Genomic DNA, 23,429 nt, shown 5'->3' with positions numbered 1-23,429 from the left:
GTAGAAAGTGTAGGAGTGCGTATGAAGCATTAGTATGTGTTACTTTCACTTTAACCGTCTCCCTGTGACATTTGTGACTGTTTACTGAGAACAGCATCTATCACAAAACAATGTTTTGTATAGTGATGTCAAACATCCCATGATAACTCCGTCATAATCCCTTCCGCTACGACCTCACTATTAAGCCCAGTGTAACGGGGGGATTGTTGTTGGTGAGTGGCTTCTGCTGCTCATCTGTTACTCAACTGTTCATCTGTCACAATCCGGATGTGCAGAGCTGGAATGAACGAGGATCTCTGTTTAAGAACCATTTTTTAATCACTAAAAGAAAAAAGATATGAAGACTACAGATGAGGCAAGAATGTCTTTTATCCAGTAGTCACAAAACAAAAAAGGAAAATAAGACAGCTGCTGCCTAATTTCTCCGCTCACACAAGAGGCCCAGGTTTAACTTACACATATCACAGAACGCCGCAATTCATTTGGATTCTTTTCTAGTCTGCTATCAATTAAAAATGGCACAGTTGGTCTGGGTTAGGCATCGAAAATCACTCGGATATTTAGGCAAAAAAGCTAAATCACAGCTTGGTTAGGTTTAAGCATCAAAGCATTTCCGTTACCATCGTTACCACTTCCTGTAAAGCTCCTTTTCCCAGGGTTGCCATTTTGAAACCACTTTTTTTCAGGAGAACAAGCTGTCCTTTTCATTTTTCTTCATATTCATTAAAGAATGAATTTAATTAATTTAATTTGAATAATGAGAGAGACAACTGCGACCTAAATTTTCATGAACCTGCATTCCTGTCTTTCAGCCATAGACAATGCCCATGCTTTTATTTTGAAGGTTAAGTCGCCTCTAACCAGCTAGCCTCAGCCTTTGCTGTGTTTTGTTTCCCTTCCAACAGGCTGCCCAGGTCACTGTTGTGCTTCTCCTCGACATCAATCAGTTGTTTCACTGTTTTGGACTGAAATTGGCGAAAGAAGTCCTTCTTCTGCTCCATGCCGAGCTTGCCGGAGCTGCGGAGCAGAACGAAGACTACCATCTGCAGTCAAAGATGGTGGAGTTGGAGTCTGTCCACAGGATGAGAAAGTGAATGGAGAGGCAGCTGAATACTGATACATTATTCCCACACTCACATGTATTCAGCCACTGATTTATTTAAACGTCTAAAGCAAGCCACAGCAGTCCACACGGATCTCTCAAATTTAAAAACTGTTTTTCCTTTAACCTAAATAAATAATTACCTTAAACTACAAACATTAAACCAAAAAACAATCTATCCATCTATCTCCGGGAAGAAATTTTGTATTGAGGTTCTCTTTGTTTTATGAACGTTTATTCATAAAAAAAGAGAAACCCTGATTTTCCTAAAGATCCAGTTTCCAGCACAATAAAGAAAATCCTTATCCACTTATTGACTGGATTGTATAAAGTGAATGAAACCCTGGTGGACTTAATCTAATAAGATTAACAAGCCATTTCTAATCCACAAACACTCCAGACTTTTCAGTTGCATAAAGGCTTTTTTCCAGCAAAGCAGCCTTTGAGACATGCTCTCCTGCTCTTCTGTGGAGAAAAACAAAAAACATCATTACCTAAAAGTCACTCTCAGGGTTGGCATCTAAATGCTGTGTTTCCTGCTTTAAAGATGGCCGCAGAGCAGCAACACCTTCGAAACGGCTTATTTTCCCCACAAACTTTGGGCCGTAGTCATCATAATCCTGTCAACTCCAAACCAAACGCCGGGTTTTTATGAGCAAAGCCTGCGTATCGCCACCAACCAATGAGTGTAATGACAGTGTTTTATCTAATAAGGTCAGCAGCACTCCGTCTAATCCTCCAGCAGCCTCCTCCACTGTCAGCGAAAACAACATTAGCATTTTTATGGTGCAGCCACAGTACACAAATGTCATCATGATTTCTGACATTGGCTTATATTACGCTCGTTAAGGCGTCCGGCTTCAATAATACTCTCTCTGGATGGAAATACAACCAACTGATGTTCGCTCTGTATTCCAGCGCAAAGAAATAAATTCAGGCCTCCTATTGGAGTAATGTGTGGTGATAGAGTCAGTCAGGTGATATCAACAGCCCAGTGATGAGCATACATCATCATGTTGTACGCTGTCATCGCACTATGCAAAATACAAGGAAATTAGGATTGATGTACTGGTTGGTGCATTAAAACACACAGTAACTGCGCAGCGACTTTAAACAACCTGATGCAAGAAAAATATAGATAACTAATGATGACGGGACTGCAGATTGTAAAACTTTCACTTTCACAGGGCTATTTTCATTTTGCACTTTGGAGTTCATTTAGAGTGTGAATGGCCCGGGGAAAGAAAACTATTCATGTGTCTGACAGTCCAGACTTTATTGTAATTTGATATAATACTCACACTGTGTTATGACTGCGTTGTCAAAAGATGCATGAGCATTGCTAGACCGCGTTTTCTACAAAACTGAACAATATTCAGCATCTTCTTCTAGTTTAAACTAAAGATGACTAAATGAAAATGGTTTAGATATCATCGGGTTAATTTGTCCAAACGCATCAATTATCAAAATAAATTATGTAAAAATACTTTCACAGAAAGTTAAGAAAGGTTAAGAGATTTGTTGGTGCCCACAAAAACTTTGATATTCACCAATGAAATCGCACACAAAGATGGAAAACCAAGAAAATAAAAATATGGCAGCCTGTTTCTGACTCCTGATCAGCTGATATGAGTGACTGGCTTTTATTTTCTTCATACCTCCAGGCTTCAAGAACTACAGTGTTTCAACAATTTTAATTTGAAATTTCAGTCACTGCTGACCAAACTGAAAAGACTAATTTGGTGACAGCACTTCCTCTCTTCTAGGGGATCTATTTCAAACTGTAAGTCTGCTCTATCCAGAACCAGGAGTAGAAGAAGAACTAGCAACTGCAACCCAAAAAGGTGGACCTGGACTCTGACCTTGTTGCTTTGACATTAATTATCATTTTATTTAAGAAAGAAAACACAAACACTTCCCTAACTATTGCTATAAAATTCAGCAGGAAATGCTGCTTTCAATAGGAAATAAAAAAAAATGTTAAAAATACATGAATTATTGCATAACACAGCGAGCTGGTGACATACTGTATCAACACAGATGAGACAATGACAGTAAAAACAGGAAACCACAGCAAGGCAATCACAACAAGGCCTGCTGCACAAACTGTAATTATACATTGTTAGTCACTGTTATTTCCACAAACTGCATGCTAACGAATCATAAAAGGAGATCAAGTGTAGAAAAAAAAAGTAAAGTACCTCTTATGCTCAATGAAGTTGTGTACACACATCCTACAGAGCTGTGGTAAGGTGGTAGAATAATGTAGGGCTCCAGGGGTGATATCTCTGAGACAGGCTTGTTCCTGGACAGCCTTCACACACATTTGCAACATAGTGTTCCCAAAATGTGGTTACTTTTTGTGCATGTCAGGCACTCCGTAGATAGACAATTTTTCTTAATGTGTTATTAAATGTGCAGCTTTAATATTTTCAATATTTTTACAACAGTTTACAACAACTCTTCCTTTAAAGACATAATATTATAATAGTGCTCATCTTTGAATACATTTAAAACAGATTTGTCTCACTGAAGCCCAGAATTGTCTCATTAAATGTTTCCTTTCTTGATTAAGCTGCCGTTGATGTCTGCACTACTCAGGGAGTCATTAGTTAGAGGTGAACGGTTGAGCAGCTACAGGCCCCAGATGAGTTGCAAACAGAATGTGAAATTAAGACCGGTTACACCCTTCTAACAGCCGATTTGGCAAGTAACCAAAAAGTCATCATAGCTGAAAGCAAAACAGGTATTTACAGAGATACCCACATGTGCCAAACATCCCACTTCTCTTGCTAAAGTCTGGTTAAGTTACAGGTTTTCAGATGAATCATTTATGATTGAAATAAGTCAAAGGACTGTTGGTAGGATGTGCAACACAGCATCCATCGTCAAATTCCAAAACAGAACCTGCAATAATGTAAAATCATTGTAAAGCTACTTCCATCCTTCTGCTGGCTACAACAAGGCCCGGGATCTTTAAAGAGTTTGAACAACCTACGAGCACTACCTAATAAACTAAACTAGGGCGACACGCTGGGTAGATTCTGGAAAGGTCACCAGTTTGTTGCAGAGCTAATGGAGACACGCAGACAGACAACCATTCAAATCATTTAGAATCACCTGTTAAACTAAACCCCACTAACAGCCAGAGAACTCATAGGGAGGAGATGCAAATCCCACACAGAAAGACAGTGGCCTCAAGGTGGCCAATCCAAGGAACTTTTCAGTGTGAGCCAACAGTTCTACCATTGTGCCACATAATAAAACAACTATTTAATACAGATTTAGATGTGTGGTAAATTCAAGCTTTTAATGCAGTACACAGAAGAACAGAATTGTGGCTCCATCTCTGTACTGATACTTGAGAGTGTCTAAGGATAGGTGTGTTGCACCCAAGACCTCAAAACCTATTGCTACACTCAAAACCAGTTAAGTTAGCAACTATAACAGAAAATGAAGTATTTTTCTCAGTTAGTTTTAAATTAAATAAAAGAACGTGTTCCCCTTTTATTTTAGATAAACCACATATGGAAGTAGGGCTGGACCATGTCATACCGTTCACGGTAATACCGGTATAATGTTGGGCAACGAAAAGAAAATGAAATATCGCGATAGAATTTGGGTAAAACGCGCATGCGCAGTGCCTTTGTTTTCATACGCACATGGCGGAAAAAGCGTGCCGGCGGCGACGGAGAATGAGAAGGGTGAAAGCGGATCGTTGAATGAAACAGATGAATCAGAACTGGTTTGTAAAAATGCTGCAACTTCAGTGGTGTGGAACTGGTTTAGCTTTCGTCCGTCAGATACACAACAAAGCACAATTTTTGGTAGAGCATGCTAGAGGACCGTCGTTATTACTGTGTTTTTTGGAAAATAAGGCACAATTTAAATCAATCCTTTGATTTTTCTGAAAATCGACAGAGCCCCTTATAATCCCGTGTGCCTTATGTATGAATTCTGGTTGTGTTTACTGACCTCGAAACGATTTTATGTACACGGCGCTCGAAAATCTGTCAAATGTTTTAGTACGACTTTCCTAAGCTACGAAGCCACACCGCTTGATGGATTGTCGGAGCATTACGGCTATCGTAGGCAGGAGCCTTGCGGAGTGATACGTGCTGTGCTTCAACATTCTTCAACATAATATTTGCATTTGCACTGTTACATTTTTATATAACTTTAATGCACATAAAAATACATTGATGGGTTGTTGGTTTTTTTTGCACTAAAAAAAAGTTGTGGAGTTGTAAAGTATTTTGTCTAGTGTCAATTATATCGTTAGTTATATCGTTATCGCAAATTTTCAAATGTATATCGTGATAAATATTTTTGGTCATATCGCCCTGCTCTAGATGGAAGTTCAGTGGAAGTGTCAGGTTTTGTCAAGTAAAATAATATAACTGGATACTATGAGCTGTGAATGACCCACTCACTAAAGCACAAGGCAAAGCCCTCACTCTACAAGTTTGATTCCCTGTGCTGAAGTTATCCTCCCCCATCTGTCTGTCTGTCTGCCATTCCATCAACAAAAGGCATAAAAATGTAAATAGTTGTGTTGCCAGCACTTTAAGTCAGAACATCCCATTATTTTTAATGCAGAACCACAAAATACATTTTACTAACCCTGAAAGCAAGCTGGAAATCTCTGCAGACAGCCTCCGTAAAGACATACACAGTAACATGGGTGGGAATGTGATCGTTTTAGCGTAACATAGTGAATCTGTGCAGACAAAACCACCAAATGCTGTTGCTCGGCAGCTCTGTCCTTTGTCTTTATGCTGGTCTGGCTCAGACCACAGGCTAGCTGCCAGTCCGGAGACATTACTCGGCTGTAGGTGAGCATGTCTTGTCGATCAGTGGTGGGCCCCTCCACAATGGATTGTAAGGTTTTTCCTAATGGGGTCATCTGGCTCTGGCCTCATTCCACAGTCTGAGAATTATTTCTAGACAGCACTGTGGACTCTATCAGTCCAAACAGCCGGGCTATTTCTGCCCATGCCATCATGCCTGACACATAAGGGATTATTGCCGAGACTACATCAGGATCAGGAACCACACAGAAGCACACAACATGGATTTGTACAAACACAAGCACACAGACGATCAACACAACTTATTTGTATCACTCTGGGTAATGCTGCCTGCAGAAACTCAAACAGAAAGGATACAAGAAAAGCACATTTATCTGTTTTTCCCCCTCTGTGTGTGGTGGTGTGTGCACATTGGCTGATGACATCTGCAGCAGTGATTGGATCTTTAACCTCTCCTGTAAAGTCAATCATGATGGCAGTGAAGTAGAGATGAGAGGAGAAGGGGGAAGGCACAGCAATGATACAGTAAAGAGGTCAGGTGCAGAGCAGAAGATGAGGAGATGGTGCTTGGAGGAGGTGATTGAGAGGTCAGGGTGAGACAAAGAGGAAAAGGAAAGGATGTTTAAGGGGTAAATGTGAGGTGGAGGACACTGGCGTAAAATGTAGAGGGGAGGGATGGAGGCTGAGATCTATGAGCAAAGGGATGGAGAGAAAATGAGGAGGGGAAAAAAATGGCACGAGGAGTCAGGAGGTTAGATGCATGAAGGGCACTGGATATGAAGGACTGATGAATGGTTGGAGGAGGGTTAGAAGGCCAGAGCAGCAGAATAGATGCAAGTGGGCGAAAGTTAAATGAGGTAATGTGAAGAGGGGTGAGGCAGGTTAGAAAGAATTACTGGCAAGGCAAAGAAGAATAGACAGATTAAAAGGGAATGCAAGGGAGATGAAATCTCAGAAAAAGATTACAGAAAAAATAGCTGAAAAAGGAAGATGAACAGATAGAGGGTGAAAAAAGGAAACTCAAAAAGAATGCTGAGAAGCGACGAAGTGCATGGGAGGACAAACGAAGGAACACGCAGGGGGGAGTCAAGGATGGGATGGATGCAAGGATGTTGAGAACTGGAGCACAAATAGAGGACAGGACAGAGGGATAAACAGGCCAGTATGACTCATTAAAGTTGGATCAGGAGCTAAGCTGGAAAGGTAATTGTCTAGTTTGGTCTGGTCCAGCCTGGCTTGGCACACTGACCCCGCTGCCCTCTGACACTTTAACCCATTTTCCTTCCGGTTCTCTTTGGAACAGCCGACCAGATGCTGTGGGATTATCTGCTTGTTGTGGGTCCTGTCTTTATTTATGTGTTACTTAGAATGACAACAACTGATCCCTGATGTTTGGTCAGTGCTGGTCTGAATTTGATGTCATGGCTCATTTGATCAAAGCATGACCAATGAAACTAGTTTAAACAGACAGGTTTCCTGCTCTGAACCTCAACTATAGTTGACTTATTACACTTTCATACATTTCTTTTTCTCACAGCCATACTGTTCCAATGCTTTAGGCTATTTTAAAACAATTCGGACGGCTTTAAACGCTCAGTTCGAGGCAGTTACCTTCGACTCTTGTATGACATCAGAGAGCTCATCTTACATGGGTACAAAAGACCCACCTACCTAGCCTTTTTGTTTATAAGGGGCAACCAATAAGAGGAAATTCAAAGAGTGGTGGAAGGCAAATCCTAGGAGCAGTGGCAATTTTTTTTTAGTTATAACCAGTCACCCTACAAAGGATTTGTGTACATAATGCCCATAAGTCACGCAAACCAACAAGAAAACACACAACTAAACTAATTCCAAAAGTCCTCCCCCATGCATCAGCAGCAGTGCAAAACACTGAAAGGCATTTCAGTTTAAGTCCTGAGAATCTATTTCTCATTCTTTCCACTCAGGTTATACAATGGAGTTAAATTCAGGAGTGATCCCTCTCTCTAAGACAATCTTTCTACAGCAGTTTGTTCCAGAAATTTGGACACCACTTCTCATCTTGAATCAGCTGAAATGGAAGCCTCCCAGAAATGCACAGCTGGGTTAATGGATTGGTTGGGTTCTCGGTTTAGGGTGATTGAGGATTACTTGGATTCACACTGAAGTCGCACTGCATCCTAGCCAGTGGCTGACTTTTAATAGTTCTGTCAGGGGTTGGCAGACTGGCAGCGGGTATTTGGACAGGCTGCCTTGTGGGTCACCCTGGTGAGATGGGTGGTTTATTATAAAAGGCAGCTTTAAAGCTCCAAATTCCCTCACACAGATATTTTCATATATTCCGACTGATTAAACTCTGATGAGGTTGCGTGGTGCTGAAGCCATGCTGGGAAAGTTTTAGATATTTTAATTTCCATATTCACTCCCCAAATCGGAAGGTGTCATCGTCTGATGAATCTTCTGCTTCTAATGTGTGCTACAGCTATCAAATGACATGATGTGTTGTGACATGGCCGGTGAGCGCAACGCACACCAGGGGGACGTTCAACGTTTCGAGGCTGAACAACATGTGATCGATTGTTTTTTTTACATCTCAAGCCTTAACAGGCTTTGAGGCATGTTTTCTCACATTCCTTGGGTGTGTCAGTGGTATCCAATTACCAGTGATACATATATCAAATCCACAATAATAAGAAAAATATAATAGTGTGTTAGAACTCTTGGGTGCTGCTGTGCTCCTTTCACCTCATAGTCTGTTTAGCTTTGTCTCTTTCTATGTTGATTTGAGGACGAGTGAGCCTGTATCCTCAAATGACCCTGGAGCCTGTATTTATTGCACATGCTGCACATGTTCAAATCTGAAAACAGTGTGCAATATTTAATTAGTGTTTCTGGGTTTAAAGCTGAGCATTATCCTTTCAGCAGCAATGTGAAAAGTTAGTGGAATGATTCAGTGAGTTGCTTTTGATGTAAGCTTGGGTAATATAACAGGGCATTCGACAAATGATCCTTTCCATTGATGTACAGTAGATTAGGGTTAGGGTGTTCTGTACGTCAGGTGTGTGCATGTGCTCATTTTCGAATCCATAACCTGCTTCACAAGGTCGAGAGACTGTGCCGTTTTATGTTGTCATGTTATTAAATTACATTTTACCCATGCAAAACAATTAACCATAGCTTACCCTCGCCTCTGCTCCCTCTGCTCAAAACTAACAAAAGTCTCAAAACTTTTCCTCTGGAGAGCCGAGAAATAGTAGCTGCCGCCATTGTTGGAAACTGAGGATCTTGCTGGGCAGCACTATGAATTCTGGGATAGGTTGGGCCACGAAGTATACACCCGACCCATCCTTCAAATCTGGGGAAATGAAGGGCGCATTTGTCGGAGTCTTTGAATTTGGACAGTCTTCGTCATGTCGCTGTAACGTAATCGGCCTACAAATCCGGGCACAGGAGGATGCGGTTCCTGAATTTGGACACAGCTAAACTACTTATTCCTGCATCTTTCGGGATCTTACAAAGCTTCAAACGACGCGTCGACTATTAAATTAGTCGTTGACGATTTTGATAGTCGACATAATCATGACTAGTCGACTAGTTTTTTAATTAAGCAGCAAGGCAGAACAAAGTCGGGCTGTATCAAGACACAGGGACTAAACCCCAATTCAACCAGACTCAGAACTGATCCGGAATTAAAACAGGACTACAACAGTTCAAAATCAGGACTACTTAGGACTTAACCAAATCAGAACCAGAATCAAAACTAGATGATAGTAGCACTAAAAATCATCATAGACCTGCACTACACTTATTTTTTAATTCTACCAAAGTCCACTATTTAGATTCAGAGAAGTTTATATAATTATTTATTCTTGTTGTGCAAACAAGCCTGCATAACTTAATAAATATAGAATTTGAAAAATAACAAATGGTATCTAAAAAGATACACTAGGTACTAGATACATGTTCTGATGAGTTTTGGCAAACAACCATTTGACTAACATGTGTGTCTCACCTGCTCTTGTTCCCTCTCTGTTCTGTCCTCATTCTCTCTCTCCATCTCTGCTCCTCTCTCTCTCTCTCTGCTCCTCTCTCTCCCTCTTTGTGCTGACAATCATCAAATATACAGTTGAAACCAGATATTTACAAACTCTTCAGATAAAAACACTTTTTTAATTGTAACATCAAATCCGACTAAATGTTTATTTTTTTAGATTGATAAATATAAAAAACATATTTGTTAACTTTAAGAGTAAAGAGAGAAACTATCTGTATTTCTTAATTGTAAATGGCACCAAATTGTATTCAAACTTGAGCCACACTTATGGAGCTCCACAATTCTTTTCCTGGTGTTTTGGTTGACATCTCTTGATTTTCCCATTTTAAAGAAACAGGCTCTGTGTTTTGCCTTATATGCATCCACAGGTGTGCCTCCAATTTACTCACATGGACTCTACGAACCAATCAGAAGCTTCTTCAGCTCAGAATGGAATCGTCTGGAGTTTTCTTATTAATTAACAATAAACTTAGTGTATGTGTACTCCTAAATTTGATGAAAGTGATTAAAATAGACAGCTCCCTGTTTTTATTCTGACATTTAACTAATTGAAAAGATATTTCACCATTTATTTATTTAAAACAAAAGAAGTTTACTCTAAATTGATATTTAACAGTAAAAAAAAAAAAGTTTTTATGTTTTCTCCCTAAAGTGTAAATATCTGGTTTCAACTGTGAATATACTGCTGTGTATTGAAATTCCTCTTGTTTTGCATAGAAATATACTGAACAACATACAAAGCATAATGTATAAAATGACATCTACCTGAGTTTTTTCTTTGAAAGAAGCTCCTTATGTCCATTGTTGTGTTCATCAGTACACCATTGAAACCGATTTAGAGATTTTGTTTAGCCGTGGAGGGTAACGACTGAAAATATGAAATGTAAGCTAAGACTCTCTAAAAACAGCATTGTTGTTGTTTGGCTTTTTATTTATCCATTTGTTGATTCACTCAAAGTGCAAGTAACGCAAACAAGTGATCAGTTTGATATCAATCTTTTGTGATACACAGATATATTTACATTATTTGTACAGTACGAATGATTTGCGTTGGTTCCTGGTCAAACTCGCAGGCAGCAGCTTCTCCCCCCTCGCTCACATGGGTGCTGTGCTCAGTCGCCTAGTGCCTGAGCTCGGATCATACCAAAATTAGGGGGAATTTACGACGGTGCGCTCTGTGCTTCATGTGTTGTTTTTGTTTTATACAGTTGTCAGTCAGGCATCTAACTAACAAATTACACTCCAAAAGACCCCGGGCTTCTGAAAAAATGACCCGGGCTTAAGCCCAGTAAGCCACCCCCCCGCTCCGCTGATGGTTGACTCCAAATCTCCCGAACACTATGTCGATTTGAGAACGCAAGACCGAAACAGTGCGACCAAGACCGAGACCAAAGTCAGTCGAGACCAAAGTCAGTCGAGACCAAGACGAGACCAAGACCACGTAAAAGTGGTCTCGAGACATCCAACTCTAGTCGAGGGAAACCAGAAGAGAAAAAAGAAGAACATAGAGAGACAAGGACAAAATGCAAGCTGTGAGAGAAGGCAGTTAATGACATGCAAGCAGCAGATAAATGCATGAGGAGTGTAGACGGGTGAGTGGAGAAGAAAAGCATGGTGCATTGTGGGAAGTCAACCAACAGCCTCAGCCTAGAGCAGCATAACAAAGGGGAAGGTGACCTGATCCAGCCCTGATTACTATAACTTTATCAACTGTAACTTTGAAGCCCGATCTTGAGAGAGAGTGTCTGTATCCCACAAACAAAAATAACAGAAAAATACTGGACTCTGCTACTGGCCGGGTTTTAAACATTCATTTCGCTGCAGGTATTCTGTCACAGCATCAAATATATTATCATTATTAGAACGTGTGCTGCTTTTACTGAATGTTCCAGATTCCACCTGCATTGCCATCTAATCACAAACGGGTGTTCTAGATGTAGGCTCTCATGTTTCTGGCAACAATAAAATGAAACCAACATGATTGTTGGTCTTTGCCAATCAGTTTGAAATCAAGCTGCTTGTATCTGAACCTGAATTTATGAAGTTGTTGTTGCTGCACCAAAATCTTCATCATATAGTTTTCACTTTGGAATATTTTGCACTATACCACCTTAGAAAAGCAGCTGAAACTCTGTGGGGCTCGCACAGGCAAAGCGTTTATTGTGAGGATTGGAGGTTTTTGGCAACCTTCAGTTCAACTTGCACAGCAGTTACAAAGATAATACAGCTGTCTGTAAAACATGATAGCCTTTTTGTTCTACAACATTGACATACGTCTACATAAATCAGTCATAGAGAAACAAGTTTAGATCAATACTGTGTCTCAGTTAGTACCAAACATCTCTTCAATCTGTCTTTCTGCAGACGCTAATGAAGCAAGAATACCAATACATGCTTATCTGAAAGCTGTTTGCTTCTCACTAAAGTCAGATGTGAAATTACCTCCAGGTAATTTTTGTGGGTGGCTGATCATATTTTCTGCTCAAATAGTCACTTTGACAGGAAACCAACCATTTATTTACAAAGAAATTAAGTTCCAATTTGATGAAGACAAACATTACTTATCTATCCCTATGGGTGGAGTATCAGTAATTAGGTCACAGGAAAAAAAGGGTTGGTCATGGCTATATGTAAAAATTTTAATAATAGTTCATCAGAGTCAGATGAAAATGTCAAAAGTGCTTCTTCAGCCTTTACACACCAGCTAAACAGACTGAGATTTGATTTTATTATTACTGGTTTATTGCAAGCTACACTGTGCCAATGAAATCTAACAGATTTGGGTAGATTTATACACATCATAGACATCAGCATATAATCAAACCTCAGCTGTCACAGCTGTTCTAACTGTTATTCACTGCTGGAAATGTGAACATTTGTTGTATTCGGTCCGAGTTTCTTTTCAGGTTTGTTGCTTAATGCAGTATGGCTATTAAATAGTTAATATTGAAACACCGGTTGTAAAAGCAGTCATAATGCAAGAATGTCATCCTAAACATCTGACAATGTCCGGACAGCCAGAACATCAATCTGTTTGTGTCCATGGACACAACAGATATATTTTAATAGGATGTGTGTTTCCTGTCTGTAGCTGGTATTCTGTTGAGACTATGCGTCACAATGGAAACTATGAAAATACTGGCGATCACCCCTCAGCCTCCAAGTAGACACACCTATGGTATTCATTTTAAAATCCTATGTTCTCAGGTTATGGCATTCACAAGATTTTCAGAAAACCAGACCTCTGACCTCGAGGTAAAAGTCTCCAGGATTCAAACTATGCACCTATTATTTCTGTTGGTTTTGTACAGACAGGTGTGCAGTCAAAAAGGACTGACCAAACCCCACGCAGCTTTTCCTCTCTCGTTTTCACAGTGTACAAAGGCGTATGAAGGGCAAAGGTCAAAAACCTTAAAAAAGCAAGCAAGAGATATTCTTTAGTTTGTTTCAGTTTTTTTGCCTTTGAATGGCCTTTTATACTAATAGCATCCCAAAAGGCTTTTTAAATGTTGACCTGCAAAGTCAACATCCCTTGTGAAGGCATATAAAGTAGGTATAGTAAGTTTTGAGTAATTATCATTGTCATCGGGGTAATCCAGGTTTTTAATCAAGGTAAGGAAGTGCTTACCTTGTGAGCATAGATGGATGAAAGTCACATATTTTCCCTGAGAAGAATATCACAACAAATAGGAAAAGTACAAAATCACGTTTACCAAAAAAAATAATTAGACTCACAGAACTTTGTCCAGCCGACCCATTTGTTTTAATAGAGGACAGCCCATTAAATGGGGGATTATTTTTCTTCTAAACTTCTACTAAAACGCAACTCATTTATTACAAAATATGGAAAAAAGGCTTAATGTGAAACTGTGGTTCTACATCCTGAATACAATTTTTTGAGAGGGCTTCAAAGTTTCACTGACAGCAACACGACAGGTTGGTAACCTACTTTGTTAGCACTTGCAAAACATTACTCGCTAAACTCAGTGCAGATTTGTACATGCCTGCTTCCTTTGAAATATCTGGCACTCGGCTTTTTGGCAGTCGTTTTTGCCAATTTTAAAGTTCTCTTTGCTGGTAATATTAGATAAAAGTCCAAAATTGTGATACAAATATGAACGGTCTCGTGTGGTTTTTCCAAGCATCACCCATCCATGAAATAAACATGCTGGTAGTAAAGGATGTTTTTTCTGCTTTGAGTATTTCATCCTATTCCCCTGCAAAATATCGCCATGAGGGAGAGAAAAAAAAAAAGGTATGAAAATATGGACTGTGATTTTGGAGAATTGTTGTGAAAGATGTCTTCCTCAATGATAAAATGATATTTAGAAAGACGTCAAAATAACACAGTTAATTTTTTGTTCATATACCAATCAAGCGGTACTGAGGTTCTTTATCTATCTATTCTAAAGAAAAACCCAGGTATGAGCTGAAACGTAGAATTATTACGACCCTATTGGTCTACAGCTCAATTCTTTCATTCAAACAAATATGAAATATTTTTGACACTATCCTGTGTGACCAGGGCTGTGCAACCGAAATCTCATTTCCCGACATGAGACAGTTATCGTCCCGACAACGATATATATCACAAAAATTTTACATTTTCTGTAAATTCTGTGAACCCCGGCAACTAAATTTGTGTGAAAGTGTTTTCAGCTGGGCGTCATGTACCCGGAGTCATTTTATATTTTAGGTAATTTGTTTGATGCATATTCTAAAATGTGATGTTTCACAACAATGTACACATTTCAGTTTATTTTGAAAAGTCTCAACAGGATCTTAAGCTTTATTGTGAAAGGTTTATGTGGAAAATAAACAAGCGGACGGCGGAGCCACATGATGGTTTTACCATCGTTATTGCTAACGCCAACGCGTAAAAACGGTCGCTTGTCCGTCCATAGTGTGGTTATTTTAAATATATGCAAAAGAGAGAACTTTAAGAAATTAATATAGCCACTACAGTGACCATCAAAACTATGAAAACATATTGCCATCAACAGTTTAATTTGTGACACTACAAAACAAACGATAGAGTTTAATATGAAACGATACACGTTTTCATCATCATCCAATATATATCATTATATCAAACAGCCCTATGTGTGATATTGTGATATAGAAGAGGTTCATCTCTTGACTCCATCACACAACATGCCAAAGCAGTGGTTCTTAACCTTGTTGGAGGTACCGAACCCCACCAGTTTCATATGCGCATTCACCGAACCCCTCTTTAGTGAAAAATAATTATTTTTTTTTTCTTTTCAAATTCAAGACATCATAGATATGTTTTTTACTGGTGCACAAAATGAGCCATGCATGAACATCACCTTGTTAAAAGAACAAAACCAACACAATGCATGAACTTACAACAAATTACATACCTGCAAATCAGTGTGACTTCTGCTGTTGCCTTTGAGAGACCAGTTCAGATATGCGTGGCTTCACCTTGGCAAGTGCCAGTCTCATGTCATTTTCACAGAAAAGTCTGTTCCTTTTCTTCGTTTTTATGTCCAGCATCGTCGAAAAGGATTGCTCGCAAAGATATGTTGTAACAAATGGTATAAAAAAATCCAGAGCTTTCTTAGCAATAATTGGATACTTGTCCATTTGTCGACACCAAAACGTTGAGAGCGTTGTTGTTCTGAAGAGTTGCTGTTGAACCTGGCTCTGCTGAATTTCAATGATTTCGTCAAGGTATTCATCATTGACATCTGCTGTCTCAACAGCAAACGTGAACGGCTGTCTCACCCATGCTGGATATGACTCTCTTATAGGGAAATATCTGTCGAGAGACTTTGCAAGCTCATCTAAGTGGGTTGCAATTGTTTGCTTCAGTTCCGTGGATACAGAAATATCTCCGATTCCAGACACATCTTCGACCTTACTTACACAGTTGTCCAGAAGGGGGAAGTTTGCAAAGTTGTTGTTCTCTGTTCGTCGTTTCCATAACATTAGCTTTTTTTGAAAAGCCTTCGGGTGTTTTTCCGCTTCTATGATATTGACTCCACCACCCTGCATCTGCTGCTCAATCATCTCAATGCAGAGATGATTGAGAGCTGCGAATATATCAGCCATGTACGCTAAAATGAGAATGAACTCAGGATTTTTGAAGCAATCTGCACGACAGTGTTGGTGCTCTTGCAAAAACAGGGCTAATTCCACACGCATGGCAAAAACACGATTCAGCACCTGTCCCCGGGATAACCACCGAACATTAGAATGATACAGAAGTACCTCGAATTCAGAGCCCATTTCTTTACACAGCTCACTGAAGATGCGGTGCCTCAGAGCACTATTTCGCACATAGTTCACACATTCCACCACGGTTTTTAATACTTCTGCCATTTTTGGAGGCAAGGTTTTTGTTGCCAACGCATGCCTGTGCAAAATACAATGAGTCACAATGATGTGTGGTGCATCGGCTTTTACTAGCGCACCAAAACCAGAGTTTCTTCCCAGCATGACTGGAGCTCCGTCCGTACAAACTGCAGAAACCATGTCCCATGAAAGATTGTTGTCTCTGAAGAAGTCATCCACAAGCTTCTTCACATCGGCTGCCTTAGTTGTTGTTGTAAGAGGCTTACAAAATAAAAAATGTTCTTTTATCATGTCATCTTTCACATAGCGCACAAAAACAGTAAGCTGGCTTAGATTAGCAACGTCTGTGCTCTCATCGAGCTGAAGGCTGAATTTTGCCGGGCTTGAAATCAGATCGGCGACTACTTGAGCCAAAATGTCTTTACTCATGTCTTCTATTCTGTCGCTGACGGTGTCATTTGAAAGAGGAATTTGTGATAATTTACCTTCGGCCGCTGTTCCGAGTATCAGATTTGCCATCTTTAACGCGGCTGGTTTCACGAGTGTTTCACCAATGGTGTGTGGCTTGCCCTGCTTTGCGATCAGGTAAGCAACTTCGTACGATGCTGTGAGGATCGGTTTGTTAACGGGTACAAATCCAAGAGCAGGCAGAGTGGGCCTTTCATCGAATCTGGCTCTCTTCACCTTGAATTCAGCAAGTGTTGTGTTCTTGTATTCCCCGTCTCCATGCAGCTTCAAGAAGTGTTCCTTTAGTTTTGCCGGTGCCAGACTAGAGTTGCTCAACTTGGCGTTGCAAATCATGCAGATAGGACGCTCACTCCCATCACGTTCCGTGATACATGTGAATCCATATTGTACATATTCGTCCGACCACTTCCTTCTTTTGCCCGACATAGTTAGTATGGATTAAAATGTTTTTTTAAAAAAATAAAATAAAATCACACGAAGTACTACCATGACATTCACATGTTGACTACTGCGCGCGCTACATTCCCCGCAGCCCTGATTGGCCAAGCAGTGTAGCATGATCATCTGCAGCCAGTGATGGCCAGAAGGGGGCGTGTCATCACAAATTTACACGACAATTCGGGTGTGGCTGGACCTCTGCGACCTCCGCGGTGGAGGCTCTGCCGAACCCCTGAGACCGACTCACCGAACCCCTAGGGTTCGATCGAACCCAGGTTAAGAACCACTGTGCCAAAGAATCACTCGACACAGCCCTGAGTAAACTATAAATGTCACTGCAAAAAGTTTCAAACTATTGATAATACACACACACACACACACACACACACACACGTCAGGTATTCAGATCTTGTAGGGACAATTAATTGACATAATGCTTTCGCTAGCCATTTACCTTAACATCAAAAGTGAATGCCTAACCCTGACGCTAAAAATAACCATAGCCCAATTGTAATGCTGACACTAAAACCACATTTTGAGTCTCAAAAATGCCTTCAAACTTATGGGGACCAGAGTTTTGGTCTCCGTAAAGGGTGTTGGTCCCCAAAAGTATGGTAACCTTCCAATTTTTGGTCCCCACAAAGATACGAATACAAGCTCCCAAAAACACACACAGACACAAAGCCATATACCTGCAGCCAGGTCTCCTGACACACATGAGTTCAACATTAAAAGGAGTTTTAAAATATTCAGTAATGTATATAGAAAGGTGAATCATGAATGATTGAAGATGGCATTATGATGAGCACCATTAAAACTCTCTACCCTGGTACTCAGCGGAGCCGTAAAGGCACACTCTCATGCAAATACAGCAGTCCATTTTCCAAGAGCGGTATAAATGTGGATATTCACCATTCAGCTACAAATGACATGTGATGTGTCATTTAACCAACCGTGTGTGACTAAATAAGCCTTAAACACCTCAAACTCTCTCCTTTTAAACACCGTAATGGCTCTTAATATATGAGCGAGTTCACACAGTCTTTAATGGATGCTTACAGCTGGAAGCCCTCGCAGCTTCTTGAGTGTATTCATTTTATGGTGGCCTCCAGGGGGAAGTGCACCAGTGGAAAAGTAATCTCCTTCCTAGCGAGCATACACAGAACAAAGGATTCAATTTCATCCACACACCAAATATTCATTTCTGTCCATTGAACACCACATTCCTCAAAATAAGTTAGGTTTGAATGGAAAAAGAAAACTCAAAGATCCAGCTTCAAGGCTGTGAAGTTTTTAGGATTTTTAGAGGGTCAGTAAAGCCCCCAAAACAGGAAAATGCTCTCAGCTTATTAAGGATTCCTTTGTCATAAATATCAAAACCCATGTGTGCAGGAAAATGGCTGCGTACCGAGCCATAAACATGCAGAGGAAAACTCTGTCATTATTTAAATGACAAAGAGAAAGGTTTCAAAACTCCTTTTCATAATAGAACTTTAACTTTTAACAATTTGCCAATTGAAGCTATTTAAAGGTAAAAATCCAAACATAAATCCAGCTTCAAAAATATGAGCCGTGGACAGTTTCTGTGGACTTGTGATTAGTACATTCAAATCCTTTCTGTCATTTTAAAGCTTATATTATTAACTTCAGTAATTAATCCAAAATATGCATAATGTTGATTATTAGGGATGCAAGATGATGATAATGTCTTATGAATTTTACACTCAGAAAACAAAGTTTTCATCTTAAAAAGAATATTTTAGAGTCTCCTGGCTCGTCTTAAAGCAAATCAAAATTGATGTGACACAACAGACAAATATTGTCATCATCTTATTTGTCATTAAGCCCTAAGACTTTTATAAATGAACCATATTTATGTTTATTCAGTCATTACATATCACACAGATGGTGTAAAACAGTTTATAAAATCCACAAGTTATACAACAAACCACCAGAGGAGCAGTGTTGGGTAAGTTACTTTAAAATAGTAACTTAGTTACATTACTAGTTACTTCTCTCAAAAGTAACTCAGTTACTTCAAGTTACTCGTTACTTTCAAAGTAACTAGTTACTAGGGAAAGTAACTTTGGTTTTACTCAGAATTCTCTTGTTAATGTGTTGCTTCCATAACTTTGCCAGTCTTCTAGCTTGCTTACTTGCCACAAGTGCAGTGTGCCACCTACCAATAGAAAGGAAAAGATAATGTGCATATTTCCACGAGAGAAATCCCACGCCTGGACCGTCGTTGACTGCTGCCATGATTCTAGCCTACGTCACAGCGTCATGTGCGCCTTTTACATCCAACACAAAAACTGCATTCGTTGTGCTTTCGATTGTACTCAGAACTCGGAAATTCTGCCTTCTGAATAGGAAGATGTAGGCAACACCAGACTGCAGATGAGCTGCATACAGGGCTGGACTGGGACAGAAAATTGGCCTGGGCATTTTGACTAGAGACTAGCCCACCATTATAGGAAAAATCATAAAGCCTTTGAATGAAAATAAACACTGTTGTGACAGTGATGTACACTGTTTTGATGGTATATATGCATCAATCTATCAATCGTTTGTTGTAAGATTCAGATAATTATTTTTAAAAGCTAGACATTTTAAATGAGAATAAGAAAGAAAAGTATTTCTTTGTGCCCCCCTCTCCCTGTTAATGCCCTACCTGGCCCCCCTGGCAAAACTTTGCTAGACCCGCCCCTGCACAGTTACCAGCTGTCAGCTACCTAAAAAAAGATCCTGGGGTTATTTGTCTCTCAGAAACAGTTCATAACTTCCCTTCAACTCATTCATGTCACCTAAAAGGTAAACCTGTTTCTCCATCACCTGTTCAGCTCTGATGATTCAGTAAGGACATCTCCTGGTTTCATCTTCATGTTTCCCTCTCACCAGATAACCAAACCGATATCATGACCAGCAGCTTTACAGCTGTGGCTCCAGCAAACATCAGCTTATAGTAGAAATTAATATTAAATAAATTCTATCAACAGCTGATCAAGCTTAAACGTGCTGCTGTTGTTTAGCGCGACATTCGCTGGTTTCCTCTTTCGGCGCAAAGTGGGCGACAAATAAACAAGAGAGCCGATCAGCTGATCATTGATCAGTTTCATGATTGAAGTAGAAATGGGAGAGGGAGGGGGGAGAATGAAAGAAGAAGAGGCAGCTGTGCAGCAAAGACACAGAATAACTCCAGCTTTGTGTCTTTTTCATTGTAGCTGAATTACGGGACAAACTGTTCCTTTTCACCTCAATAAGAAGCGCGTAATATTTTCTCTGAATACCAGACGGGACGGTTGGCAACTCTAATAACTTATGAACAAAATTAAGTTCAACATCATTAACTTCATAGCACCCACCCAGCTGTATAGAAACTCCGTCATGCTAGCTAGTACGCAGTACGGAAAAAGTCAGAATAACGAAAATAAACTCCAGCTAAACTTGGTTTATATCTGACCCAGATAGACTGCAGGTCATAACTTCTTACCTGAAGTTCAGTTCACACTTGGACCGGCGGCCGCCTCGGGTCTCTTTTCCTTTCCCTCATCCACCTGCTGGCTTCCACCACTTGCTAATGTTACTGAATCTGTGGAAGCTCCGCAATAGCCACCACACGAAGTAACGAGTAACGACCCTATCTAAATCCCAGTAACGACTAACGCGTTCCTGATTTTGGCATAATAACTAGTTACCGTGCTCGTTACCACAATAATAACGTAGTTACTGTAACGCGTTACTTAATAACGCGTTAGTCCCAACACTGCAGAGGAGTCAGGAGTAACTTCCATTAACAGTCATGACACATGAGTATGCATGCTATGAATTTTACTGCAGGCCAGTTCCATGAAACTGTAGATAATGTGGATGCCAGGGAAGTCGTGTCTGTCACCGGGGAGATGACAGCAACCCTGCACTGAGCCGAATCTACAATACCATCTGTCATCAGAAGTTCACAGAACACTGGGTAAATAAACTTCCATCAATTCAATTCAATTCAATTTTATTTATATAGCGCCAAATCACAACAAAAGTCGCCTCAAGGCGCTTCATAGATACAGAGAAAAACCCAACAATCATATGACCCCCTATGAGCAAGCACTTTGGCGACAGTGGGAAGGAAAAACTCCCTTTTAACAGGAAGAAACCTCCGGCAGAACCAGGCTCAGGGAGGGGCGGCCATCTGCTGCGACCGGTTGGGGTGAGAGAAGGAAGACAGGATAAAAGACATGCTGTGGAAGAGAGACAGAGGTTAATAACAGATATGATTCAATGCAGAGAGGTCTATTAATACATAGTGAGTGAGAAAGGTGACTGGAAAGGAAAAACTCAATGCATCATGGGAATCCCCCGGCAGCCTACGTCTATTGCAGCATAACTAAGGGAGGATTCAGGGTCACCTGGTCCAGCCCTAACTATATGCTTTAGCAAAAAGGAAAGTTTTAAGCCTAATCTTAAAAGTAGAGATAGTTTCTGTCTCCCGAATCCAAACTGGAAGCTGGTTCCACAGAAGAGGGGCCTGAAAACTGAAGGCCCTGCACACAAAAATGTCCCTTACCACTTTGGAAAAGCAGTTAATTAAACTAAACTTAGATTATTCAGCACCAAGCAAAATTAAGTGCATCATATACACAAGGAAACACGTTTCTGACCCTTGATTTAGACCAGAGGTTCCCAAAGTGGGGGCGCAGAGCCATTGCGGGGGGGGGGGGGGGGGGGGTTGACGGGGCTCCCACACAAACGCAGCAGATGAGGCATCACCAAATATGCTTCCAAACCAACTTCCTTCCAAGCCAAAGACTAGAAAATAGGTAGGTTTTCCTGACAGAATTTCAGTTTCCCCTGCGTCGGTAACCCGCCAAATCAAGGACAAACAGTATCCCACAGATAGATAAGATAAGATAAGATCACCTTTATTAGTCCAACACGTGGGAAATTTGTTTTGTCACAGCAGAAAGTGGACAGTGCAAAGTTATATAGCAAAAATTAGAGAACACTGGAACACAATAACAATAATATACTGTACACAACTGTACAGAATAGAATAGAATAAAATACTATATACAATAGGATAAAAATAGAATACAAATGCTATATACAACTGAGTAAAAATACAACAAAATACAGAAAAGAGTATTGCTCTTAGTCTTATTGCACATGTGTGGGTTTGTGTGTTTGATCAGCTGCAAAAGTCTTTGTTGTGGAGTCTGACAGCAGTGGGGAGTAAAGACCTGCAAAATCTCTCCGTCCCACACCGTGGGTGCCGCTGCCACTGAAGGAGCTGCTAAGTGCTGTCAGATTCTCCTGCATGGGGTGGGAGATGTTGTCCAACAGAGATAATAATAATGGATGTCATTTATATAGCGCTTTTCGAGACCCTCAAAGAGCTTAACAATTCCACTATCCATTCAGTCTCACATTCACACACTGGTGGAGGCAGCTACAGTTGTAGCCACAGCTGCCCTGGGGTAGACTGACAGAAGCGAGGCTGCCATATCACCCCATCGGGCCGACGGCCATCACCAGTAGGCGGTAGGTGAAGTGTCTTGCCCAAGGAACACACGAGACTGTCCGAGCCGGGGCTCGAACCGGCAACCTTCTGATTACAAGACGAACTGCCAACTCTTGAGCCACGATCGCCCACTCTGGATGATAGATGGATGGATGGATGACAGCTTAGCCACCATTCTCCTGTCACTCACCACCTCCACAGGGTCCAGGGGGCATCCTAGAACAGAGCTGACCCTTCGGATCAGCCTGTTCAGTCTCTTCCTGTCCCCGGCAGAGATGTTGCCACCCCAGCAGACCACACCATAGAAGATGGCTGAGGCCACCACAGAGCCATAGAAGGTCTTCAGGAGTGGGCCCTTCACTCCAAAAGACCTGAGTCTCTGCAGCAGGTACAGCCTGCTCTGCCCTTTCCTGTCGAGGGCGTCTGAATTATGAGTCCAATCCAGTTTGTTGTTCAGATGAACACCAAGGTACCTGTAGCTGTCCACAGCCTCAACGTCCATAGCTTGGATGTTCAGTGGTTGCAGTGGAGAATGCTTGTGCCTGCAGAAGTCTACCACCAGCTCCTTGGTTTTATTAGTGTTGATCTGGATGTAGTTCTGCCGGCACCAGTCCACAAAGCCTTGGGTCAGTTCTCTGTACTCTTTGTCGTCCCCATCAGTGATGAGGCCAACTATTGCAGAGTCATCAGAGAACTTCTGCAGGAAGCACTGGGTGGAGTTGTGGGAGAAGTCTGCAGTGTAGA

General features: G+C 40.8%; 2 protein-coding genes across 5 annotated transcripts in view; both read right to left on the bottom strand.

The window, feature by feature from the left end:
- The window catches only part of LOC146372860 (leucine-rich repeat and fibronectin type III domain-containing protein 1-like protein), a 393,992-nt gene that overhangs the window by 354,602 nt on the left and 15,961 nt on the right, over positions 1-23,429 (bottom strand). The gene's annotated exons all lie outside the window — the stretch shown is intronic.
- On the bottom strand, positions 15,338-17,161 carry LOC146372861 (protein FAM200C-like). Its single transcript, XM_084951586.1, has one exon. The coding sequence runs from the start codon at positions 17,159-17,161 to the stop codon at positions 15,338-15,340; it is 1,824 nt and encodes a 607-aa protein (XP_084807712.1).

The sequence above is a fragment of the Perissodus microlepis genome, chromosome 14 (genome assembly GCF_051167445.1).
Source record: "Perissodus microlepis isolate ML-2025 ecotype Zambia chromosome 14, ASM5116744v1, whole genome shotgun sequence".
NCBI lineage: Eukaryota > Metazoa > Chordata > Actinopteri > Cichliformes > Cichlidae > Perissodus > Perissodus microlepis.
This window is presented reverse-complemented; position numbering and strand designations above follow the sequence as displayed.